General features: G+C 50.2%; 1 protein-coding gene and 1 long non-coding RNA gene across 2 annotated transcripts in view; one reads left to right on the forward strand and one right to left on the reverse strand.

Moving 5' to 3' along the window:
* Nucleotides 1-945: 945 nt before the first annotated feature.
* Nucleotides 946-6,227, reverse strand: LOC129145660 (uncharacterized). Its single transcript, XR_008551566.1, has 3 exons — nt 5,984-6,227; nt 1,931-1,967; nt 946-1,112 (listed from the first exon to the last, which is right to left on the reverse strand). It is a non-coding gene; the product is annotated as an uncharacterized LOC129145660 (long non-coding RNA).
* A 1,384-nt stretch (nt 6,228-7,611) lies between these two features.
* Nucleotides 7,612-27,048, forward strand: part of DKK2 (dickkopf WNT signaling pathway inhibitor 2) — an 87,017-nt gene continuing 67,580 nt past the window's right edge. Inside the window, exon 1 of the mRNA XM_037509582.2 lies at nt 7,612-7,994. Within this exon, the coding sequence (XP_037365479.1) occupies nt 7,773-7,994 (222 nt within the window). The 5' untranslated portion in view covers nt 7,612-7,772. The remainder of the gene's footprint in view (nt 7,995-27,048) is intronic.

Raw genomic sequence — 27,048 nt, forward strand, 5'->3', positions numbered from 1 at the left:
TTGTGAGTGGCTTGTTGGAGATTTTACAGTGGACTTCACAACCACTTGGGCAACCTCCATGTGACCCTGACAAAGAGGGCTCATTGTGTGTAGTTGGGTAAAGGAGAGCTTTTTGATTTTTTTTTGGGGGGGGATGCAATCTTAACTGCAATTTGTAATTTGAGAAGTACTGCAACTCCATCATAGCAAAAGTAGGTGATTTCTTTTGTCAGGTAGCAATCATCCAATAACACTGATACAGGAAACACCTTTAAGCACTTTTCTCTAAAGTAGATCCTTTTGTAAAAGTCTCTAGCACTTCCTCTTTCTTAGCATTGCTCAATGTGCATTACTGCCATCTACTGCATTACCTTGAAACTCTCCTACTCTTCCAGACAAATAATAGCTGTATAATATAATCAATTAAAAAAATTACTAGTAGTTAATAGGAACTATTCTCTGGTCAGAGAATATTATTAGAGTGCAATTTCCATCCCCCATATATGTGGATTTCCTTAGAGGCATTCTTCAGAGTTATTTCCTTAAAGGTATTCTGATATTAATGGGCCATTGAGACAGAGAAGTAGATAACCATGTCTGCTAAGTTTAGAAAATGCTTTACAAATGAGGGACAGAGAGAGTACAAATTAACCCATAATTAGTGGATTTAGGCTGTATCTGTACTCAGCTAAAGAGAATGAAGAGTGTTTGATGGTAATAAGTACAACTTTCTATAAGAACTTGCAAGTGTAGGATTTGTAGTGGGTGACCTAGAATTACGCAGACATAGGAGGATAGCCAGGTAATTCCGTGAATGTATTTGCCCTTTCATGTTAGAAAGAGTACCCGTTTGCACATCACTGCCCCAGTGCTACAGCTAGCGTTAAGTGGAGGGCTGAATTATATTCAAAATTACAGAACAAAAGAATAGTTTCTAAAATTTGAATAATTTTATTAATGCTAAGATCATATGCATACACTTTTTAATAATGAAAAGGCAAATGGACGAAGATGTAAGCTTTCATGTTCTTGTGAATGAAAACACACAGCATGGCGTTGGGGCACAAGGCTCACCCACTTTTAGAATGTGGAAGCAGCTCTTCTGTCGCAAGTCTGCTCCTACGTTCTTCACACTAATAACCAAAATAGCATGTTAGGGATTTCAGAAACACCAACCAGCACAATATGAAACTAAATTTGAGCTGACTTTTACTCAGATTTCTTGATAATTTAAGAACTAGGTGGTCAAAGTGTACATATATTTAAAAATTATTTCATGAGCATTTTTAAGGAAATGAGATACTCCCTCTGTTCCTGCATATTTAGCACTGCCTTGAAGTAATTAAAGGTGCTGTGATTCCAAGTGGCTATTAATTTACTGAGTAAACTAAACAAATCAAATGAACTAAATGTACAAATTAAGTTAGTGACAGAACCACTTGCTGATTGCTAGATCACTATTTTTGCTTGCCGCTCCTTTTCTTTGATCTACAGTGATTTCATTTTGTATCACATACTCCTGTATTTTGTTTCCATCTTTCATTAATGAAGTACTGTTTTTAAAAGTAGAAATAGCCTTATCTTCTTGACAATCAGCATGTTTTCTCTGTTTTCTTTTTTCAGGCCCTGTGGGATCTTAGCAATCACCTCCAGCCTGTCGGCTGGGCTCACCTGTCACTACAGTTCACACACAGGAGGAAGGTAAGGAAACCAATATCACTAACTTGGCTCAGAAGTAAACTGGCAGCAGGAAAATTGGAATGATGCTTTTGTGAATAGATGACATTAATTTAGGAGTGTGGCAGGGCACTATTTGCCTTTTGTACAGAAGTATTACTTTACCCCAAGCATTTTAATGTGTACTGTGTCGATAAATCCATTGTGATGACACAGCGAAAAGTCAGAAGGCGCCCCGTGCAAGCCACAGAGAGAGACCTCAGCTGAAACTCACCTGCAAATGCTGTGACCTTGGACTTCCACCTCCAGAACTGTAAGAAAATACATTTCTATTATTTCTCTTGTTTGCGCCTCCAGCCTGTAGTGTTTTCTTGCAGCAGCCTTAGCAGACCAAGATGCCATCCTTAAAGAACAGTGTATTTTTTGGTTCTCTGTTAAATAATCATTTTGCTGTGTTAGACAGAGCTGCAGTGTGTGAGCTCATGGCTTGTATTCTTGGGCTTATTTGTGATTCTTGGTGGGGCCAAGTAATTTTTCCGGTCTCCTTCGGGGAAATCAGTGTGAGGCCCTGGTGCACTCAGCCAAGGCACCTCTGTTTTCCTCTTCTGGGCTCTGCCTGTCCCGGGTACTTCCCAAACGGTGCCACCACTGAGCACCTGCACTGCAGATGAGGGCCTGCTGTGCACTGGGCTGCTCTGACATGGGTTTATCTTAATATGAGACTTTGGACTGCTTTGATGGCATGACTCGTGAGCCGGGAGTAGGAGATGATGGCGTATAATACAGGGAGAGACCCTAATAAGCCTGGCACGGAGCAAGCATTCGCTAGAGCTTGGTAGTTGTTGTTTTTGTTATTATTACGATTGCCATATATTCCAAGCCTATTATGTATAAAGTTGTTTTGTGGACTGAAATTTGAAATCTCAACTTTTCACACCTCCCTCCAACTGTTTTTTTTATGCATTGTGTCCTGTTCCTAGAACATCAAAAGGTAAGATATACTTTTGTTAAAGATTGATTTTTTTATGCATGTAATAACTGGGGTACAGGCCAGAGGTGCAGGGAGTAAGAAGAGTCACCAGAGACTGAGGGGGGAGCAGAACAGGCAGATATACTGAAATACACTGCTGAGGAGAGCGGCGGGGAGACAGGAGAGGTCTGCTGTGCCATGTGGGTAGCTTTCTGGCCAGGAATTGAACTCGTGCTGCAGAGGCTGTGATGGCTTCATAGTGCCGTGGCTGAACCCCTTGTACCACCACGGAGGACCCAGGTAAGATACACTTTTTACTTTTTATACATTTTACTTTTTAATCTGTGGCACAGTTTTTGTTGTGAAGTTTTGCCATGTTTATCTGTCCTCATTTCAGATGGTTGAGCGGGCGCGCTGCACACGGCCCACTGGCCGCTGTTGTTCAGCTCCCGTTTGTGAGCGTTAATGAGCTGCCGTTCTCTCTCTGGTTGCCTGCTTTAAGTGATCACATTATTTCTGAGTATTAAATCGCCAGATTTTCGATCATTTTCCCACTGGAGTAATGTTTGTTTTGGAAATAATCTGCAGTGGTAACAGGGTAGAAGTCATTCTGTCTTGTGGTTGGCAGGCTAAGTCTCATAGAATATTTTGCCCAACTCACTGTGGCTTCCAAATCTTAGCAGTTCATTGTTAATTAAAACCAACAAGTCAGCCAACAAACACCCCCCCCCCCATAAAAATAACAGCCAAAACGGGCGTTTAAAAAATGCGTGTTGCTGAAGCGCCTTCCTATGAGGTCCTGTCAAAAGCACGGAGGCAGCCCCAGCTTCGCCCTGCTGTAGAGCCCGAGAGCTAAGGGGAGAGGCTGGATGCCGCCAGTCCTGAGGATCTCAAGAGAAAATGAGATTTCTTGCAATGAACTCATTCAAGAAATAAACATATTTTTTAAAAAAGAATTAAACATATTTCTCTTTCATTGCCAAGTATAGTACTGTCTGCAAAGATGACTCTTGAAACAGCTTGCCAGAACTTAGCAGGAGTAAGTAAACCCTAGCAAGGACATGCAGGGTCTAGAACCAGCAGAAATTGTCATCACAGGGAAAGGTTAGGCCTGAAACACTGGGAAATTGATTCCAATTTCTCTTCTGCCTGAGGTCACTTGCGCGCCCGAGAGCGGAGCAGGTTGCCCATCCGCGCGTCCGTGTTACTTGCACGTGTTCTATGCATTGGGTTCAGGCTCGAGGGACAGGAACTGGCCACTGTGCCTCCCTCACGTCGGTGGCCGATGCAAAGAATTTCCGATGGCCAACAAGTCTGATATCCCGGGGGCTCCCTGGAAGGTACTGAGTTGGGACCAGTGAGCCTTTCCTTCTCTCGCTGGCTGGTGCCTTGTCCTCGGCGTCAGGGCAGAAGGGAGGGGGCTGAGCCTTCGGCAGCGGTCAAAGAGCAGATGCCGCTTTCACATCAGGAAACATTTACAGCTCCAGTGCTGACTTACATTTATTACAGGTTGCTTGAAGCGTAACTGCCAGCAGCACACGCTTGCTCCCTGGGCCGAGTGAGCATCATCCAGCTTGCCCGCGCGTACACCAGGGCGTGGGAACTGGCCCAGTGGGAAGCTGGTAAATCTGGGTGCTCTGGAGAGAGGAGACCCACATAAGCGTCTTCCCCAAGGCTGTGGCCATGCAACAAGGCGAAGGCTTTCTGTGTCCATGTGTGCGCACAAGATGATTTGGGGCTCTACATTAACGTCCCCCTACCTCTGCCGTACTCCCATGTTTCTATTTCTAATGGCTTGACTGGGTTTCAGCCACAAAGGCCAGCGTCCCCCTCTCTGCCATACACTAGTAAGTGTGCTTCTGAGGAAAGGAACGGCCGCCAGGGTCGCCTCTAGCCGTGGTGTTCCCACGGGCACATGACTCTAACCAGCTCTAGCGTCCCAGGTGCCACGCTGGGTGAGGCTGAGGTTAGCAGGATTCGCAGCCAAGGGCAGCTCAGCAGAGGGAGGCTCATAGCAGCGACTCCCAACAGGCCGAGGCTGCTGTCCGAGGGGCCAGGCCTGGAGCTGGGCTGCCAGCCCCTCCACACTGAGACTCACCTCGCACCCGCGGGCCCTAATCCTAAGCGATAGGCAGTGAATACATGAGCAATGGCTAAGTGGGTGGTTTAGGGGCGCTTACTAGTGCAGGGACAGATGACGGGGTAAAAATTAGAGGCCACATACAGCTCACCTGGGGGTGAAGTACTGGGAAGGAAACCAGGAGCTGGAATCCGCCGCCCAGGGCAGTGAGGAGCCACAGGTGAAGGCGCTGGGGGCAGCATGGCCAGGAGAAGGGGAGCAGAGGCCATGTTCTTCAGGCACAGGCTTCTCCTGGCTCCTGTAAGTGTTGCTTTCGTGTATTTCCTCCCTAGGCAGTCTGGTCTTCCAGGGATACTGCAAAGCGCGCATCCTGATTCCACACACGTCCTTGCAGTTGCTGCTTTGTGTCGAGGCCCTGGTCCGCGTGCAGGCCCCGCGCCCAGCTCTCATGGCGCAGAGCCGTCCAGAGCACCTGCGGCCTTGAAAGAAGCTGGCTCGGTCGTTCTGGTGGCCTCAGGGGTGTTGTAGCGCAGGTTTCGGGTAGGCGAGTGTGCCAGCCCCACCTGCAGACTTGAGTGTCGGGCACAGTTTGCTTTGGCAGAGGCCAGGGTGTCGCACGAGCCCCAGCGGAGCCCTCTCTCAGGACGCTCAGCTGAGGGGGTCGTCCGCTCTTGAGTGAACACACTGCCCAGCTGCCTGGCACACTCCCTATTGGTCGCACCTGTGACCTAGGTGTTTTGAGTGGAGGTAGGAGGCTGTGGGTACTGAGGGAACAGGTGAGCCTCTCCGGATGGCCTCTTGGTCCAGGCTGTCCTGCAGCCGCTGGGGCCCACCCGCCCTTCCAGTCAGCAGGCTCGTTCTCGTCTGCCCACATGGCTCTAAGATGCTCTTTAAAGTACCAGGTTCAATATGTAAATTGTTAAGCTAGGAGCAAATTCTTACCATTTTCCCCTTTTCTGATTGGCAAATCAAAGTAAAGGCACAAGCTGCCCCTTCTGTAAAGTGTGGCACCGAACCCCAAGTTCCTAAGTAAGAAGGGCGCGTCTGCTTGCCTTCCACAAGTGCCTGGGATGCCGGAATGTTTTGTTTGTCCCCCCACAGCCACTCCCGGGCAGAATTTTAAAAGGCAAAAAAATATTTTTTTTTAAATCTCTTCCTTAGGCAAAGCATGCCAGAGGTTTCCTAAGTTTTCATCTCCCATTGCTCGTGTATTAAAAGCAAACAGAAGAACAGAACACTTTCAGGAAAATGAAAAATTTCATAGCAGACAGACTCACAGATGCGACAGAGAAGTATGCAGGGCTGGAGTCGCCTGGGAGCAGCTCGCTGTACGGTCCCTCTAGTACCCAGCTCTTCGGAGGGAAAAGAGCGGTGTCACCCGTGTCCTTAGCCACGGCCTGGACGGTCCACCCAGATGGGTACAGGTGGGTGCCAGCTCAGGTGTGGAAGCTGAGGAGGCCGGGTGCAGAGGTGCTCCTGGAGCTGTGCCACGCCGCGTCCTTTGCTGCGAGTCCTGGCCTGAGGGGAGGGGGGGAAATGCAACTACTGCTCAACCCCGCAATCCCCCACCCCCACCCCCACCCCGGCTTTGGAACCGTCTAAGCTGACAGGGCAAAGCTTTCCAAGCCCGGCGCCAGCCGGGGACAGCTGGTCTCCAGCAGCATGCCCCTGCTGCTCCAGCCACTGCCGCTGGCGCCCCCAAGCGCCCCGCGCCCGCGTGCCCAAGTCTCCGGCTCTCCGAGCCCCTTCAGACCTTCAGCAGCGAGCCCGCCAGGGGAGCGGCAGGGCTCCCAGGAGAGACCCGGGAGTGGCCGGGGCTAGGCTCGGCGCCTGGGAAGGCAGCACCTCAGAGACCGCCCGCCCAGCACTCGCAGCTGGGGCTGCTCCGCAGAGGCGGCTCCCGGCCGCGGAGCGCAACTTTCAGAGGCGCCCGGGCCGCGCGCTCCCGCCGCAGACGCGGAGACTGCGCCCCGCTGCCTCTGGCCGGAGGGGCGGCGGGGGACTCGAGGTCACCTGGGAGGGAGGACAGGAGGAGGACACCTTTCCCGCTCCTGGCCCTCTCCTCCCGCGCGCCGCGCCGCGCCGTCCAGGCAGTGGCCCAGCGAGCGCACCCCGCCCGCCCGCCCTGTTAAAGTGGGGCTCCCCAGGCTGCCGGAGTCGGGGCTGAGGCTGGGTGCAGGGACCCAGGAAGGGATGCTGGGGTCCCGCGGCAGTGCACCCCCTCCCCACCCACCCCCTCCCCGCTACTTCCACATGTGCCCGCGATCTGTTCCCACAGTTCCGTCCCGCGCCGGAGCGGGCTGGGGAGCGGGGAGCCCGCGCCCTCCTCTGGGGTGAATCCCACTTCCTCGGCGTGGGGAGGCGGGAGGGGCAGGGAGAAGAGGGCGAGCGGGAGGGGGCTCCCCAGAACGGGGAAGGAGACGAGGGGGCGGGAACGCGGGGGACGTTTTCACTCTTTGTCACTCTTGAATTGGGGGCGGAGGGAAAAAACCCACTTGGAGGCTATAAAAAGCCAAGGGGCGGAGGTGAAGCCAGACGAGGAGGGACCCGGCGCCCAGACGCCCAGGGCATCGCTGCCAGCCGAGCGGTGCCCGCGGCCCTGCGCCAGGGCTTCCAGGGCGGCGCGGACCCTCGGCCGGGCGGGGGGCGCCCCGAGCGCGCCTCGGGCTCTCGCGGGGGCTGTGTCCGGCGAGGTGGAGACACGGAGGGCGGAGAAGGAAGGAGAAAAGCCGCCGCCGCCGAGGAAGGGACGAGCGCGGCCGCCTGGTCGGCGCGGCGGACCGCGGGCGCGGAGGTGCGGAGCGCGGGAGGCGCGGCCGGCGGGGCCGGCTCTTCTGGCCGCGGTCACGCCTCCTCAGCCGGGCCTCTGATTGCTTCCAGCCGCTGCGACTTCCTGCCCCGGAGAAGCGGGGCTGCTGCCGGCGCTCGCTGCGGTCTGAGGCTTGGGACTGAATCCTCAGGGTGCCGGGCCGGCCGCGAGCCCCCGCATCCTCAGCGAGAGGCCCCGTTGGGGTCCTCCCCGCCCTCCAGCAGCACCTCTCCGGGCTGCGCCCGACCGCGCGGGAGATGGCTGCGGGGATGCGGAGCAAGGACTCTTCCCGCTGTCTGCTGCTCCTGGCCGCGGTGCTGATGGTGGAGAGCTCCCAGCTCGGCAGCTCGCGGGCCAAGCTCAACTCCATCAAGTCCTCCCTGGGCGGCGAGACGCCTGCCCAGGCCGCCAATCGATCTGCGGGCATATACCAAGGACTGGCTTTCAGCGGCAGTAAGAAGGGCAAAAACCTGGGGCAGGTAGGAAAACACCCCCAAACACTCGCCAGCCCGGAGAGGTAGGGCCCAGCGCGCTTCTCTTGCGCAAGTGCTTGTCTGATTTGCGCTCCTCCACCTTCCCTGCTCCTCAGGTGTGGGGCAGGTGCGGGGCAGGGCGGCTGGGCGGGTGGCCACCCTGGGGGTGGGGAGGTGATGAGTGGATGCTAGTCAGGGAGGGGGCCAGGGTTTTATTCCTGCGGCTGGACCGGTGGGGGAAAGTGACAGTCTCCGCATTTTGCCAAGGCGTCGGGTTGATGATGTAAATGGCTAACACCTAACAGCTGCGGTGTGCCAGGCACTGTTGCAAGCGCTTCACATTTATGTAAACCTCACGACCCAAAGAGCGCCGCCCTGTTCCCCTCATTCTGCAAGCAGAGAAATTGAGGCATTTGCGCAAAGCACACATCGGGGGCGGGGGTAGAGCAGGACTCCAGTCTGGATGGTTTGGGTCCGGGTCTGGGGCTGCAGAATTATCTCTCACCACCTGGCAGAGAAGTTCTTCCCCTTCAGGTTCTCCTCTGCTCATCACTTCCTTCAGGAAAGGAAGGTCAGTCAGAAAGCGTCACAGATGCTCCCTTCCCGTGCCTGTAGAACTGTCTGGACATCACCCGGGAGGAAGCAAAGTGAGGAAATGACAGTGTCTCCGTGCCCGCCTCTTAGCAAAAGGGGCGCTGGAGGCAGATTGGGAGAGGGAACGTTTTGTGCCAGTTACCGTCTCTCTGTCACAAAAACTCACATTCCCTCGCAAACGGCCACACAGACGCGCTCAGGGAGGGAGCGCAGGCACCGCTCCACTGTGGCTAGTGCGCGGTGGCCAGGAGAGGGGGCCCTGTGGGCACCGGCAACCACCACAGCTCCCCCTTCTGATCCCTTGAAGGAAGCCAAGTCAAAGCCGGTTTGCCACCCTACACACTCGAGCTCAGGGCTCAGGGGTGGCCCTGGGAGGCAGGTTGCCATCCCTCAGGCCTCGGGTTCCTGTTCCTCCGGAGGAGCCCAGCCGAGACCTCTGCGCCCCGCTCTCGGCGCCCTTGCAGGCCGAACGGGAAAGGCTGACAGTGCTGCCAGCCTCCTGGCCCACTTGGCCCCCTGCTGCCCTCTCACGGGGAGACTTCTGCTACTGACACTGCTTCCTGGGCTGTGAGATGTCAGCTATTCCAACTAAGCTCTCGACAGTGCAAGTGGGCAGCATTGTCTCCACACTCATAGTGCGCACACACCTAGCCGCTGCGCATACCACACGTGCACACACGCCACACCTGCACGGCCGCGCTCACCCCCTTCCTCTCTCCTGGGAAATAGCCTGGCACTCCCAGTAGAACAGGCTTAACGTTGTCTTTCAGAAATCCCCCACGAGCGGGGCAAGCCAGACCATCAGGGTTTGCTCTGATACTTCTCATTCAAGTTTCGCCTTCTCCCTTGTTGGGGAGAGCGCGGGGTTCTGTTCCGCCCTGGACAGAGGGATGGACTGGACCATCTTTCGAGGCTCCTTTTGATTCTAGTCTACGCGTTTCTGTAACGGGTTTCCTGTTTCTGTCACGACTGGCTCAAAACATCCAAAGTCCCTGAAGTCATCGGTCTGCCAGGACCGGCCCGAGGGGCACACTTGGCACTGACTTAGCCTTTGTGGTTGATGGTGTGTCTGTGCAGGTGGACATACACAAAGCGTGGGTTTACTTTCCTCTCCAAGTACCTGTTCTTAAAGAGGTTACAGCTGTTGGCTTGCCTTCACATTGGAAATGCATTTTACGTAGCATTTACACAGAGTTGAATTTCCTTATTTTGAGTTGAATTTCTTGCGAGCTCTCACTAATTTAATTACCCTGCGGAATTATATATCCTTCTATCGACTTAACCGTAATACCAGATACTTAAAATCTGAGGATGGGTTAGCACGAGACTTTTAACAGTTCCTCAGAGCTAACGTTGCGGTAAAATACAACACATAATGTTTCCCTCCCGTGGAGTCACGGGAGTCACTGGCAAGGGGGAGATTGTCTTCTGCATATTCTGGCTTCTCACTTGGCTAGCGGGGGAGCTCAAATGTGTGCTGTTATAAAGAGAAATCTCTCTCTTCTTTGAAATAGGGAGAATTCTTTAAATGTTTATGGGTTTCTTTATCTTTATTCCACTATTTGAGTGGTTACCAAAAATTCTTGGTTCTCTTTTCAATAATGGGATGGAAATTAGAAAGGCTATTCGAAAGAAAAGAGGTCACTTCCTTTTGTAGAGAAAACTCTGGAATTGAAATGTGGCGGAACTGAATTTTTAACCATCATACTAGAAAAATAGGGTTGATTGAGAAGACTGGAAAGGGTGTCCACTGGTCACCCCGACCCACATGCGATGTCGCCCTGAAGCCAGCCCACGGTCGCTCCCCTTCCCCGTCCTTCATTCCTCTTGAAACAGGCTCCTTCGGCGACAGAGGGACACGAAACCACGGGATGCAATTTCAAGTATCTATATTGGAGATGGGTTTTTTCCTTAAGTGAAAGTTTAGTAATTCCTTATTTTCCTTATTTACTTTCAAGCTAGAAAATTTGTAATGTCACAGCCATTGCAAAAAAATCACTGCAGAAAAAGAATCATGCATTAATCTAAATCTACCACAGTGAAAATGGGACAAAGTAGGCCCAAAGCTTTCTTGATCTGCCTCATTTGCCGATTTCATTTCTTATGGGGGGGACAAAAAGATTCTTATATACGGGAATTCTACTTCGCTGTAGACAAAGTGGGTTATTTGAATTTCAGGGAAGATTTAGAGCCGCAGAGAGAAGAGTGGTCTCAGAGGTGTCACAATCTCCATTTTTCAGCTTGCTTTTGACAACATGGTTTGGGTTAATGATAGAAACTGACTGAGAAAGTTGAACGCGGTAGTGTTCAGGGGCGATAGTGATTTTGTTCAGTTCACATTAATGTTTCCCTCTTAATTAGCATTTGCAGCTATTGCCAGTGGGCCCGAAATAGCATGTGTGTGTTCTAATGCACAGAGAAAAATTAAGTCGCAGACTCATTAACATATTTTTCCAATATACATGTTTTTAATATTTTAAAGACGGTATTCTAGACATAAATTTTCTAAATCAGAATTAATTGTAAACGAAGCCTACAATATCACGTCCATAGATATATTCCAAGTAAGTGAACTGTTACTTGAATTCACCTCTGGAATTCGAAATAATGACTTTCATGAGCCACCTGAAAAAACAGATTTTAAAAAAACCAAGCTATGTATAAACTCAATATCCATGTCTGCAATTTACACTTGTGTATGTGTGTGTGTGAATGAAGATCCTTTCGGCTTGTTTCTTCAATGGCTTTTCTTATTCTTTGCTCCTTGCTTTCTCTTTGTGAGATAAGCAGATGAATTTGAATGCATTGCTGGAGGATTCTGAAATATTTCTGTAAGTTATAAGGACAACAGCAGGTAAGCTTCCTGGTGTGTGTCTCTAAAAAGAAGCTGAAAGTTGTTTCACGTAAATTCTGATTTCATGAGTTTTTTTTTTTTTTTTTTGTAAATATTTTTTTATAGAAGAACTGGGGTGTAGGCCAGAGGTGTGGGAGGGTGAGAGAATACACCGGAGACAGAGCAGGGAAGAGAACAGACAGACGGACCACAAACACTGCTGAGGGGAGCAGCAGGCGAGTCAGGAGAGGTCTGCCGCGCGATGTGGGTATTTCCCTGGCAGGCTAGGAATCGAACCCGCGCTGCAGAGGCTGCGGACAGCTTCACAGCGCTGCCCTCAACCTGTTGCACCACCGGGGAGGCCCCAGATTTCATGCTTTTCTGAGAAAACTTGGACACTTTAAGGACAGTGGCTTGGATGTTGTGATACTGTGAAGAAGGAATGCTTGGCATAGGTGGAAGCGGAAGCTGAGGCAGTCAGTTTACTGCTTTTTCTGTAATAAATATGAGTCTCTGTACGCACAGACTCGTGCGAGCGCTCCTGGAATCAACTAGAAACCCAGTTTCCTGGATGCGATCGCTCCACTTTCTGAGATGATTCCTGACCTTTTTTGATGCCCTCCGGCTTTCCCCTGTTAGGGAGCACATCCCTGCCATTTCCTCTGGACAGCAGCTGTCAGCACACATCACTGGGAGAGCGAGTCATTTTTAAAACTGAGAGTTCCAAAATACAAAGGTTTAGAAACAGTTGACACAGAGGTTCCTTCTTTTTCACTGTGAATAACGGAGAATTCGTAGTTGATCGGAGTGGACGGTCACCTGGGGAATAGTAAGAAAAGTGTTGTCATGATAATCTGAGGATGAGCCTCCATCATGTTGATTCTGTGCAAGAGGAGCGTGAGCAAGGACAGGTTACACCTAAACTCGCTCCAGCTGTGGCTCTGACCCTACGTAGCCTCTTTTGTAGCATTCCCCACCCATACAAACTCCTTCCCAGGACGTTTCAAATGTTAGCGTTTAAAGTGGATAAAGCAGAGTGAGTGGAGGGTAAGTGGGCTGTTCCGTCGAGGGGGAGTGAGTGCAGTGGCGGCCGCTGCTTTCCCGGCACAGTCGTCCCACGTGTGCCCGAGGACGGTGTGTTCGTGACACGGGACTGCTGTGACGGTCAGCGTATTGGCCATTTCACACCCATCTCTCTGGCCGCTCACGCTTTGGCTTGATAGAACATCAGAATTAGAATCTTACTTCTGTCTGGTTCCCTGGCGACCCTTTAAAGTCATTTTACTTGATTAGACCTGTGGTCATTTTCAGTCATTTATAAAAAGCAGATAAAGCTGCTCCTAATTATTTCTTTGATCACTGAAAAGATCTCTGCAGTATGTGTCTGTGTGTGCCTTCTACTGAGTCATTTATTAAAAAAAAAAATCTGAAACAGTGCCCAAAAGGACACACAATTAATAACAATAGATTATTACATTATGTGGGGCTGCTTTAAGAGTGCAGAGGAAGACTCGATATGAAATGTGGAGAGACAACGGGCATTACTAGCCTAGGGAAGAAAAAGTTAACTTTCCTTGCCGGTTCAGTCTTGCTGGGCCTAGAGAACAAAGACATATTATTCTCTAACTTTGAGGTTTCTTTAAGACAAAAATAAGCCATTCTCCCAAATAAAGACAACTGATAACTGATGTCGGGTAGGTTTTGGGGGTTTTTTGGTTTGTTTTGGTTTGTTTTGATGAGAGCATCTGTCCATAGAAAGGCCACCATCTAAATGTTTTACCAAGTGCCTTCCCAGAGAGTCTCCATGCTAACAGTTTTGGGTCCTTTCCCTTTTTTTTGGGTGCAAGTCCAGGTGGGAAGCCACAAATTACACCAGCATCTGGTCGTTTGTCCTAAGGAGAGCTCAGCCCACACGTCTTCGTTTTTGTGATGGTAAAATGAATCCGAAACCTTAAAGGCAGAGGCGTTTCCACATCCTATCTAAATTGTTGTATTTGAACTCATTAATTAGTTTATGTAACATTTAAAAAGAAGATCGTTATTCCTAATACAGATTCTATAAGCATTGAACTTATATGGACAGATTATATTGTGGGATTTTAATACGAGTTTAGATCTATTTGTGTATTCCAAATTATAAATGTAGAAATAAAATCAAGAGCACAAAAGTATTAAATTGAAAGTTAATTATTTCTCTTCCATAGTCAAATAAAAAGGATGACTATATATCAGAGGTACTTTTACTTGTATTGCTTAAATACATACAGCCTAATTACATAGGTTGACTCAATTTCTATTATAATTGGGTATACAGAATAGCTTCAATGTAAATAGTTTGTAATTATACATTTTAACTGTCTCACACTAACATGAAGGAATTATGAGGATCAGAAAACCAAAATGGCAAATCACCATAAAGCACCACAATTGGGGGGGGGGGTGGTTCTGAAAGTGGTGAATCCATCCAAACAGTTCCCAGGAGAAATCAGCTCTCCATCTGAGGCATTTTCGTAGGGCCAAGGAGTGGTCTTTCTTCTGGAACAGAAAGAAGTGAGGATGGTCAGACGCTGTTTCCTTGACCTGCCTGCAGGCAGCTGCAGCAGAGGGACTGGGCGTGCGGGTGCCCTGGGCCAGACTGCGCCACGTGCTTCCTCCGCTTGAAGGAAATCTTCTGACCCTCTTGGCAGCCCTCTGAAGCAGGTCTCATCATCACCCTAATTTGTACAAGTGGTGATGTCTCTTATAAAAGCTAAGACAATAACTTGCCTGAGACAGAGAGGTTAAGCAGTTTGTACAGAGTCACACAGCAGCAGGAATTGGAGAGTGCAGCAGACACATCCAAGCCAGGGGAGGCGGGAGTCTGCCTGCTCACTGCAGGATGCGGAGGTGGGTGCGGACTGAGGAGGGGCCAGGGGATGTTCTTTGACTCTTCCCTCATGTTCTCTGATATCGTCAGTTACTCTAGGCCCTGAACACAACACAACCTGCCCCCCTGCTCCTGCCACCTGCACCTCTGAGCCACCCAAAGTATGCAAGGAAGTCATGGACGCAAATAGTCTTGTTATCATCTCTGGCTCAGCACACCTTCCTGCCAGGCGAGGAAAATGCACACACGCACGCACACCCTTTCCTTCCCATTAGATTACAGTGTTGTCCACCTAAAAGGGATGTGTGCTCTTGGGTGAATCCTGTTCATGCTCCTCTTCCCCTGGCACCCTGCCAGCCTGGCCCCGTCTCTCTGCATCTGAGGGCCACCAGTGTCTACTGATGGAAGCGGGAGACAGAGGCCCTCCCTCCTGGGCCTTGCCACCCCGTCTGTATGGAGGTTGGGCTGGTGGTGTGGGGAGGTATGTGTGAGTGTACAGCAGCTCTCGCTCTTGCTTGTTCCGTGCTCCAGGCCCCTTCTGCCTCTCAGGGACCAGATGACCTGGAGCAGCAGCTGAAAGGTCCTAGATCCCTGCTTGCCACGGAAGCGATTGTCTTTGGAACACTTAAAATCTTGGTTGTTTTTCTTCTTTTGATCTGTAAACTGGGATAAGTGTATTGACAACAGCCCAAATAGTCCTCATGCTTACCTTTCTGGGCGACAGGGAAGCACATCAGACGGCAGGTAGGCAGCAGCCGGGTCCCACATGAGAAGCAAGGTCAGTGCCCCTGCACATACTCAAAGCCGCCGCTGAGCCTCCCTGCCACCTTGGGCCCTGTAGTAAATGGGCATGGAGTGGCTGAGGGAAACGAGTGACCCCAGCTACAGCAAGGCCAGAAACCGCAAACCAAAACCAGCCGTGTAAAATGAGCACACGCAGACGCGCTGTCACTTCTCTTGAAATGGATGTTAGCATCGAGGGACCACAGGTCATTGCCATCCTGCCGAAACAGCATGCAATTGAGCAATGGGTGAAGCTGCGCAGAGGAGGGGTGCCCCGACATTGACAGCGCCGGGAGTGGCGTCCTAACAGCCATGGCAACATCAGCTGTTTAACCGCAGGAACCAAAATCACCGGGCACGTGCCCGGCTGCTGTCAGCCGCGTTAACTTGATATTCTGCAAAGTGAGAGAGCCCCGTGGAAGCAGGCTGGCAGCGGCATGGGGCTGGCTCTGACAGGCAGCTGTCCCCTGGGAGGATCAGAAATCAGGGCTCGCCTGCCCCCTTCCTGAAACACACTCACACACATCTCCATGTCGAGAATGAAATCTTTTCATGTCTGACTTTGCGCGTCAGGGTTCAGGCGGCTGAGGCTGCGCTTGCTCCGGCTGTTGGCCGAGCAGCCGCTGAGGCTCAGGCCTGGCATTGAGGCTGACGGCCGGGCTGCTTGTGCCCATCGCGTCCCCCTTGAAAGGAAACGTTCATCCTGCTCAGGACAGCCACCGCTCGCGTCTCTTCAGCCCTGCTGACCTGAATGCTCCTGGTCGAAAGGGCCTCCAGTTTCTCCCTGTGGGACGCTCGCTTGTTGCTCAAGCAGCAGCCGTCCGATTAGAGTGTGTGTCTGTTGTGTACGCTCACAACACATTGCCTTTTAGGATGTGTTCCCAGCCGGTTTAAACAATAGGGAATTGTTTGTATAATGTGAGCTAGGTACTAAAAAGTAAAGTTGCTTTGCTCTTTTAGAAATGAGCATTTGTTGATCTTTCCTGTGGAAAGTCACCTTAACATTTTCTTTCAATTGGAAAGAGTCTTAAATGTTTGAATACTTAATAACTGATTAAATATTCCATTTAATAACTGACGGATGTGGTTATCCTTCCAGATGTGGAGCTTTAGAGAGAACCAAGAGAAACTTTCTCGTGTAAGTTTCAGGAACGTGTAGGGCAGATTGAGGCCAAGTCAGAGCTGGAGAAGGAGCATCCATGGGGTTCACTGCATTTCATCTGTTCGTTTCACACAGGACCTCTGCAATACCGCAGAGTGCTTTGGGGGGTAGGAGGACTTCCACCCGAGTTGAGCCTCTGCTTGTGCCAGAAACCACCAGTTTCTGTCAAATCTCTAATAGTGGTGCACCCGAAACAAATTCAGTTGATGACAAAGCTGGTGGGAAAGACAAACAAACAAATTCGTATAGGAAGGTGCTGGAGAGACACGGAATAGAGAGCTCCTTCATCGTGTCTGTCCAGACGTGTTACCGAGGAACACGTTGTCACGGTGACAACAGTGTCCTGGGATTTAAAGGCGATTAAGGAGAGACGCGTATTGTGCTCGCTCACCTTTTTGGCCCGATACTTCCTGATATGATTGGCAGGAACTGGGCTGGGGTCTCCCAGGAGGGGCGGGAGCACACGAGAAGGGGAGAGAATAATGTCAGGCGGTTGGGAATGTGGGCACGGACCTGCGTCCAGCCTCATCCAGGACAGCGGCCAACGGCTAACGGCAGCTAGAAAAGTCTTCTGATGGAGGAACGTATTTCACACTGTGATCCAGCACACACACACATGTACACAAACACACACACACACACACACACACACCCAAAAAGTTTCAGAATACTCTCAAGACACATGATGCAGTCAAACCTTTTTTTGTTCTGTTCTGCTCTGTTACTCTCTTGTTCTTCTCTCTTTCCTCTCTCCATCGGGACTCGTTGAATCAAATTATCTAGATTTGTGGTTGGGAGACCCCGGAGGGTTAGCCCACAGCCGAACCCAGCAGGTTCCCCAGGGCAACGCTCAGGAGTGAGAGGTCGCCCCACTGAGGTCGGGGAGCCACAGTCCAGATGGCTATTCCTCTCCGTGGAGAACAGCATCAGCGCCTTCCACCCCTCCTACCTCCCCTCCTGCAGCCACAGGTCAGCGCTGGCCTGGGCCCTGGGCTCACACTTAACCCTTGTTTGTTCCCCTCAATTTACCCTGGGGGGAGAGGGGAGCGGCTCTGCTGGGCTCGAGTGTTGCCACGTCACCCGTGCTTCCCTGGGATCTTACACGAGTTTTGCTGTTTCTGGGTCTACGCTGTGTGCCCACCGTGCCTTACTCTGAGACTGTGCTAGGGGAGGCCCCACGTGGGATGGAGGGGAGCTGGCAAGGCTCTGATGCGGAGTCAGACCCGGCAGCACAGAGTCAAGCAGGCTGAGCCTTGGGGAATGCAGCTAGCACCTGGGGCCATACTGCCTCTTCTGCAGAAGGAGATAGAGTGGCAGCGCCTCTTTGCAAAATACAGCATGTTGTTTATTTACATTAGCATTACAGACTGTTTCATGGAAAACAAAATTAAGACCTTTGCACCCTGAGTTTACGAAGGACCAACATGCGTTAGACACAAGCCTTGAGTGTGACGATTCTGAAATCATAAATTCAGATTCTAACCTCGATAAATGGTCTTTCTTTATAGGCAGAGAGATTGAATGTGGAAGTATTTTTTGTTTTGGTCTGTTTGTTTTGATTGTCTAAATTACTTTTTTTAAGATTTATTTATGCATGCAAGAGCTGGGGTACAGGCCAGAGGTGTGGGGGGTGAGAGAGCATTCACCAGGGACAGAGTGGGGAGCAGAACAGGCAGACTGACTGAAATACACTGCTGAGGGGAGCAATAGGTGAGACAGGAGAGGTCTGCTGTGCCATGTGGGTAGCTCCCTGGCCAGCTCTCTGTGCTGCAGAGGCTGCTGACAGCTTCATAGTGCTGAGACTTAACCCCTTGTGCCACTAGGGAGGCCCTGTCTGAATTTCTTAAGGAATTTCAATACCGGTAATAATTGGCCACGTTTCTGATTACAACTTCATCTTTAAAGTTTCTCACTGGCTGCAGCCCCACACCCACCTGGATTCGGCCGTGCAGCCATGGCACCCGATGGGCACTACGTGGGCCTGAAACTGCTCGGGAAGGTGTAAAAGGAGCTCCAGTGCAGAAGTTGGCGGCATTTCTAAAGCTCTAAAACTGAAACTTGAGGGTCCTATTTAGGGTGCCTCACAGGTTATGGGGATCAGAACAGCCAGGTTCGGGGAAACGGCCAGTGGTAAATAAAGTCAGGTCGTGTGGGTGAGACACTTGCGGACTGTGACGGAAGCCCTTCCAAAGGAAGGTGGGCGTATCCCAGCTGCCGAGAACATGTCCCTGGCCTGCTGGGCAGGCATTTCCTGGTGGACAGTGTGCAAGCCGGTCACGTGTGCAGGAGCCTCCCGGCCATCTGTCCGGGCTAGGGACGGCCCTGCTTTCCATCCTTCTCCTAAGTGTTTGTCCTCCAATTTATCAGCTCCCACTTCGGCCTGAATAGCGATCCCTTTCGCTGCTTTACTGTCACCCCTTGGTCACTGCTCCGAGTTAGCCCCAGGGACTAGTACAGTGTCGTGTAGTTGAGCGCGTGTCCCAAGGAGCTGCCCGCTCCCTCCACAGTGTCCTTTGGTCAGGCGCTTGTCTGCCCCGGCTGCATCCCCAGGGCGCGGAGTCTCAGCTCCTCAGCGGGGCTCAGTGTCATCCACTGTCCTCCTTCGCTCTCTACTTCATTTCTGGGGCCACCTGAGTGCCAGGCAGTGGCGGAGTGGGCCTTTAAAGCCAGGGCGCCTTCCCTCCTGGAGGTTGTCAGCTGGGTCGCCGCACTGGGCTGGGTCGCTGTGCTGGGCTGCTGCCTCGGAGAAGCAACCCGAGACTTTTTCATGGACCCGTTGCAAGACTCAGATGTGAGTCCATCTTTAGGCCCGCCAGCTTGTTCCCTGCGTGCTCACTGCTCGGGTGGCTGGCTGGCTACTGTGGGCACAGGAAGCCCACGGGTCAGATCCCGCTGCAGACATCCCCGGCGACAAGCACCGCGCCCCAGGGGTCACGCTGGGACTTGGAGGCTGAGGGAGGCCCCGGTTGTCCCGTGCATGCTGGAGCTGGGCCACTCGGCGCTTCCTTTTCTGTGAAGCAGCCCCAGGAGCCGAGATTGCATGTGTCTCTCCATTATCTTCACCCTCATTGTGTGAAGAATGGGACGTTCCGTCCATGCTGATGTGAATACCACACAGCTGGCCACCGCGCCTGTGTAAAACCCACCCTCATTACTGAGAACAGAAGCGGTCGTTTTGGTCACTCTTCGGGGATTGACTCTGGCTCATTCAGTGGACAGTCAGCTGACCTGGGAGAGCAAGGCTGTCTCGATTAACAGTCAAGAAAGGTCTGGAATGTCCCGTACATGCTCAGCATCAGGATGTTAATGGTGTAAAGAGGTGGATCTACCTTTTCTGGTCCCTATACTTTGGAAGGAATTGTTGTCCTCTTCAGCACTGTCCCTTCGCCCCCTGAGCAATTCTGGTCCTAACTTCCTCCTTTACAAAGCATTGAAAGAAAAAAACAATTTGTGGAATAGGCAGGCTGACAACAGTGAGACGTGGGCAGGTGGGACTGCGTGGCCTCCGTGGCCCGGTGGCGGGACATGTAGGTCGCGGACCAGACCTTCCCCAGGTAGGACGGAGAGCAGCCTGGCACTGAATTAGTCAAAGAAAGGAATCTGATAAAGATGCATGTGTAGAATCAGGTCCAGATTTTTTTCAGCAAACATTTTTCCAAATTAGTTACTTTGATATTGTCATGGAGACCAATCTTTTGAAACTAACTTTGTAAGTATTTTACCTGTTTATTTGGCCATAAGCGAGTGTCCAAAACAGTGTTATCCATCCTGATGAAGAGACAACATTCAAAGTACGTGTTTTTGTGTTCTCTCTGCAAACCCAGTACCCCCTGGAGTTGAGGCTGTCAAAGAAATGTGGTATAGTTCCTTCAGATAGTCTGGGAATTTCTAAGAGACATTTTGAGTCCTGGCAGCAGCACTGCAGGTATAATGAAGTTTTCAAGGTGGCTCTAAGGTGGAAACCTTTAGTTGGGTTTATAGATTTACCATTTTGAAAAAAATCGCGTCTTTTGCATTAGAAGAACCTGTTTGGAATTATGTGACATGGTTGCGGTCTCAGAGCCGCGGTGTCCAGACAGCAGCTTACGAGGGAGATCCAGCAGGCGTTCCCCACCCCAAGCCCACTCTTTTCCTGAAAGCAGAGGCAGGAACGAGTTTTATCCAGGCCATTCCCTAGAGTCCAGGCTGATGACACTCGTGGTGCCACGTGCCACTTGTTGGCTAAAATGCAGGCAGCCAGTCCAGGAATTCTATATTGAATGCAAACATATCCCATTAAAATTTCAGACAAAGGGCTAAACTACTTAACTCAGTAAAAATGCTTTTGCAATTGTTGAAATTAATACAATGCTTCCAAAATGTTCTTTGGAAATCCCTGTAGATTTCCCTGCTCTCTGGTTCGCCTACTCCTATCTTCCCAACACTCTTCTGAAGGAAAAGGCTTTTTAACAAAATGAATCTTCAAGTGACACTGGCAACAGGGCCTGGCCACACCAGCTGCAATGCATCGTGACTGGGTCTCAGCCTCTGCCGGTTCTCATCCAGAGTGCAGTGACCTGCACCCAGGTCCCGGGCACGGCCATCCCCGCCGCTGGGCAAAATTGGACTGTATGTGCTGGGAGTTTTCTTGGTGGAAAACACAAGCTTTCAGCACAAAGAGAACTATGTTTGATGGCCTGGCACTTAAAAAATTAAGTGGGACCAAAAACTAGAATTCTCGTTCTTAGCAGACCTCAATAAACAGTGTAGCCCAACCTCACCAGTGATTGTTTTTTTTAAAAAAGTCCACTTCTGGAGAAAGTTAGAGCCTCACTGGAGAGAATGTTCTGATGGTAGGGCCAAGATTTCTGAATTTTCAAGGGCTATTTAAAGTATCTTAGGGATTCAAGGCACAGGGGCAGAGCGGGGACCAATTCTTGATTTCAAATCCATGCTGCCGGATTTGAGAATGGATGCTCAATGAGGAGCCAGTGGCAAGCACCGCGAGATTCCACCTAACGGTTGAAGGGGTGGTCGCCTAGGGTGCCCGGGAGGGAAAACACGAGGCGACCGATGGAGCCTTGTGACTCGGTCTCAACCCCAAGAGGGTCAGGAGGCCAGCCCCCAGATCATGGCCATCGCTGATCGCTGGAGGAAGCCTAGTGCGAGGCCCCGCACACCCCGCCCGTGAACTTTCTGTGATCTCTCTCAATCTTCTCAATACCCACACGCGGCGCTCTCAGGTGGTATCTGAGGGAGGGAGGCAGGCACGAAAGGACAAGCCGGGCTACCTTGGGTCCCCATGGCTCAGCTTCCAGCTCACGACTGGCTGATGACATTTTAATACTTAGGGTCTGAGCTGAAGAGCTAAGTGGGGAGATCACAGATGATGTTGTTTTTTCTTTCATTTGTAAAAGTGAGTTGAAATTGTTTTCCTCATACCGGTGTTTTACTTTGGTTGGTTATAGAGATCAGACAGCTTTATAGAACTGTACCTGCACGTTCTAGAAACATTATCAAAGTCCTTGCCTCTCATCTTTGAAGAAACAGTTGGTTGCCATAGCCTTCAAGGGGAGTAGACTATAAATACCCATTGCAGGAAAAATGAACATATAAAATATCTGACCATTACTCATGGTTACTAAAAGAGGGCAGACTGCTAAGCAGGACTCGAGGAGAGTCTGTGGGAAATGCACCTCCGGCCCCCAAATAACAGAGAAGTGAGTGTTAGTTTATGTATTTCCAGATGTTGGTTTTAGTGGGGGCAAAAAAGGCAATTCCTGCTTGTTGTCCAGCAGATTCAGGATTGCCCTGTTTGCTGGGACCGGGCTTCCACCCACGACCAGCAGTCAAGGTGGGGCGAAGCCGCTCACGGAGCGCAGCAGAACGGAGGAGCAGGCCGCCTCGGCTGGTCTGAGCGCTGCACACCCACAGCAGGGCCACAGAGCATCTCTGGAATGTCCACATGCTCAACACCTGGAATTTTCTGGGAGCTCTAGTCATACTTCATCAGTTACCAGCATGAAAAGCCAAATGCCAAACTGAGGGGGAACTTCTGAGGCAATTCTTCTGGAGTGGGCAATCGGCCCTACTTGTCATCTCTCAGACATAAGCCTTTAATCCCCTCTTCCTAAAATTGTTTATTTTAAAATGTGAGAACGGCTAAGGATGTCACAGTCGAGCTGTGAGCTTTCTCTTTAAAGAATCCCATCCTTCAAACCCATATTCAGCAAACGAACTGGCACAGCATGTGCGGCCCAGCTGTGCCCCGCCGCCCCGGCCAACCTGCCGGTCCAGCCCCCAGGTGTCCGGCCTGGACCTTCCTGGAACCCCAACACTGCCCTGGCCTCCACTGGGAAGTTGGACTCTTCCCGAGACCACAGGTACAGGCTGACGTAAGGGCGCCCCCAAGGGGCTAACAGCCCCCTCGCACCTCGCTGGGACAGGGCCTGGGGCTTGCCCAGCAGTCCAGGCCAACACTGTGGTTTTGGTTTCCCCTTTCATGCTGCGTTGCCATTCACGCCTCCATCCTGCTCCTCTCCGACTTCGGGTGCTTCTCCGAAGGGGGGGGAAGCAGCTCTGAGGGAAGCCGGCCGCCACAGACACGAAGCCGAGACGGTGCTAAGGGGGTGCCGGCTCCAGGAAGCGGGGCAGCAGCCACATGTCAGGGCGTCTCAAGGGCTTCAACCAGGGAAACTAGACAGGCTCATGGAAGTCTTCACGGCATTGGACAAAAACTGTGAAAGTAAAAGGAAATTTCAGAAATGTAGGCAACAGAGGGGAAACTTAGCGGCTGTTCCTTCTGCATAATCTTTTACATAATCATTTCAGTCTCCCCAGAAATATTTCTCAGTGCAGAGCCCAGATGTTTTGAAGGTTTTTTTTTTTTTTTAAAGAAAGCAATATTTAAGAACTCTCCCATTCCTTTCCATCTTAGTAACAGCTGCCTCTGACAGGGGCTCATGCCGAGGCAGGGAAGGCAGTCCTGGCGGAAATAATGAGAGAAGTAGATGGCGTCACAATTGGAGCCTGAGATTGTGCTTTCCCTTGTGTAAAAAAGAAAAACTGTGCCACCAAACGCCCGCCGCCGCCCCAGTACGCCCCCGCAATACCCACAGTCACTTCTCCGGTGACCTCAGTTTGGTTATCAGTGTCCTCCACCTTGTTTTTATTTTGCGCCATCGGCTTATCTGTTTGGCTCCCTTATATTCCCTATAATGTGCGATCATCTGATATTTGTCCTTGCCTTTCGAACTCCCATAACCCCCTGGGTTCCTTCCATTTTGCTGAAAGGGCAGAATTTCATCTTGGGGTTCCCTTGTGGGAAAGACCACGTCTCCTGTAGCCGGTCCTGCCGCTGCGCGGGCGGCTCAGCTGTCCTGGATGTCCTTCAGGTCGGTGCCCAGAGCGCGTTTGCACGATCCTATCGTATTACTATTTCCAGTTTTTTAAAAAGGGTCCAGACTGCTTTCCAGGGTGGCTGCAGAGCCCGCGGCACTGCTTCCTCTCGCGGGCGAGCTTCTTGGATGGAGGCCGCCCGGCTGGGGTGAGGTGGGGCCACGTTGTGGCTTGAGTTGTCTCTCCTGGTAGAAGGGATGGCGAGCTGGACTGTGTTCCTGCCCTGTCTTTGATGTTCTCTTTCACGATCACAGTGTCAAAATTGTTTATTAAAATGTACTCCTCGTCACTCAAGCACACCATAAAAGCTCGAGCAGCGGTGCCTTGAGAGACGCAGACGCGTGATAAGCTAAAGAGGGAACGGACAGTGTCTCACCCAGAAGTGATTTTATCCCACTGCATGGAGACACTTCAGCCAGTGCTATTCATCTAAATGGAGTAATACAACGTGGAAGAGGGGTTCTGCTTTTCAAAAAGGGCAGGTTCGTTCCGTGGAAAGACTTTGATACTGATTTTGGACTTCATTGCACAGCAGGTTATAAATTACTATCTTGGGAAAATAGATATACCCAGGAAACCGCACAGGTTCACTCAGAATATATGGCGATGAGAAAAGTAATTCTTTGCCGAATGGCCTGGTATCAGTGCCATGTCTGTCCTGGTCCCCTGTAATCACTCCCTTTGTGCTGCAGTGGTCTCGTGGCTTCACACACCACTCTGGCCGCCGGCGCCCCATCTCTGTGCCTAGCCAACGCGCTCGCTTTAGCTCAATGATGTACCCAAGTGCCTACCTAACATTTCTACTAATCGGTAGTTCTGACTGACTGACCATCTCAAAACCTCATCCTCTCCAGCTCCACATTCTAATTGCTCAACCAGGAAAGTCTTGAGTCCATCTGAGGCCTCTTTCTCTCTCACTCTCACGTTCAGCCCCTGAGCAAGGCACCTCACTTCAATCTTCAGACTGTAGAGATCAAGAAAGCCATGTCGGTAATGTGTGACTTAGCGGTAGCTCACAGACAATGCCTCAGGAGTCAGCGCGGAGCTGAGCACTCGAGGAAATCATGCTGCACCAACGTGGGGAACACAGCTTTGGAGCCTAGGGGGGGTGTTATCTGTGTACACCCAGAACAGTACGAATCTGGGCATTCTGGGAGCAGGGCCATCATCGAGGCTGCTGCTGAGGGCAGGAAAGTTGCTGAAGTGGCATATATTAAACACGCCCCATGAAGCAGAAACACTTGGTGAATCCTGTTCTTTGTTAGTAACACTGGGATTCCTCAAGTATTTTGTAAGTGACTAGACAACATCAAAATCCATATTCTAGCCATGTTTTCTTGACACTTTCCAAATGTCTTTAAGGTCTCCTCTCTGTCACTGTGCACACACAGCCAGCAGGAGAGGCTGAGCGGACAAGAAGGACCTGTTAGATCAGACGTGCTGCTCTCTCGCAGTCTAGTGCTGAGACAGAGCTTGGCTCCCCGGCTGAGGCTTCAGACGTTCTGAGATGGTTATTACACCATTTATCATCACCCTCCCTTTTAGCATGAGTATGAAATTTCTCCCCTTTAATGTTCACTCATATCACCAGTATAATTTATCAGGCTGCACACAGACATCTGGCGAAGACTGCATTTTAGTTTAGCAGCTAGAAGTGTGTTCCAAATTGTACCTTACTCTCTAATCCCACTTGCAGGAGGTAGTAATTATCTCTCAAGAGAAATGGAAAACACAAAACTATATTAATTGACACTGTAGTATTGAAACGTCAACCAGTAAAACAGACTAGCCTAATATAGACTGAGACATACATCATTAAGCGGGGGAGAGGAGATCTAAAAAGTAATGCTGGAAAAATCAAATGTCCACATGGAAATGCTGATACTGTACTATCACCTGGCCACAAAGGAGAATTTGAATGGATAGTGTATAAAAAGGGGGAAATACATACATACATACATACATACATACATACACACACACACAAACATATATGTAATGTATTTTATTTATATATACATATATATAAAAGAGAACACAGTGACTATTTTTCAGGCCTTGGGTAAGAATGTGTTTTCGAAGCAAGGCACTAACCAAGCAGGAAAAGAATGACATTAAAAGGAAGAGTGCTGCTCTGCTGCTGGCACCCTGAGGTAGGAAGCAGGCCCAGCGGGGAGCTGCGCACAGCACACACAACCGCCAGAATCCACTAAGGTGAGGATCCAGAATATTCATGCTCTTACAAGGCAACAAGGAAGTAAAAGGGAGGTAAACAATTGGTAAAAATGTGTAAAACACCTGAACAGGCATTTGATGGAAGGGTAGTGAAAGGGCCAATAAATACCAGAGATTCTTTTGCCTTAATCTTATTAATAGTGAAAGAGAATGCAAATGAAGAGCGTGACCTTCCGTGTCATAACATTGGATGACCCACAATTAACAACTTACAGTACAGCTGTGAAGAATATGGACAGTGAACACATTGTTAATGGAGTTCCTGCCATTTGGCAACATCTTGCAGTTCTGAACACTCACAAATCCTGAGTGTAGTCCAGAGAACCACCGGTCCCTGCGTACCAGAAGATGTGCATGTGTCCTTTGTGCACATGTGTGGCATGTGTAGTGTGATAGGCCCCCTGCCGCAGACTGGAAGTGTACCTAGCACATACACACACATCCAGTATGTATGGTTTTCAGAGTATTCTAGACTGTTCACATGAATGTCGATGGCACTGTATGATGTCTTAAAAGGGCCACGGCAACACTGCTTGTAAAAACAGAAACGAGACAACAGCCCAGTTCATCAACAAACGAGTATCTGTATAGATCACCGTACACCAATACCTGGAGCGTTACAGAGCAGTGACAAGAAATAAATGAACTATAACTAGAAGTGAGGGGAGCCCTGAAGTAGAATGCCTTGTGATCGAATCTTCTGGCTCCAGATTTTAGAGAATGTTGTTACAGCTTTCATGAGTTTCCCCTCAAACGGGCTGAGCCCAGGCCTCCTACTCTCATGCATCCTTGGGCATATTTTAATCACATTTACCAAAAAAAAAAAAAAAAAAAAAAAAAAAAAAATGTTGCAGAATTGTTCCCTTGGGCACAAGCCAGTAAACTTATCAGCTCCTCGGTTCCTTGCTGGTAAAATAGGTGCTAATTCTTAAACTGTAGTAAAACAGGTTGAACTCTGTTTAAATCTGTGTTTAAACTTTTCCTCCAGCCATATTACTTCTATGGGATTTGAGATTGTCAGCAGTTCAGCTTTTGGTGCATTTTATATTTGGAGGATGTGGTAAAAATGATTTTTATTTAAAATGGGAAGTTGTACTGGTTAGCTGTTTCCTGTGATAAAGTTGTTTGAGGCAGGTGTTGTTACTCTCCTCTTTAAGGGAAAAATAGAAAATGACTTTTCTAATTTGTAACGTCAAAAGTTGCCTTCTGC

The sequence above is a fragment of the Talpa occidentalis genome, unplaced genomic scaffold (assembly GCF_014898055.3).
Source record: "Talpa occidentalis isolate TD23 unplaced genomic scaffold, MPIMG_talOcc4v2.1 talOcc4.13, whole genome shotgun sequence".
NCBI lineage: Eukaryota > Metazoa > Chordata > Mammalia > Eulipotyphla > Talpidae > Talpa > Talpa occidentalis.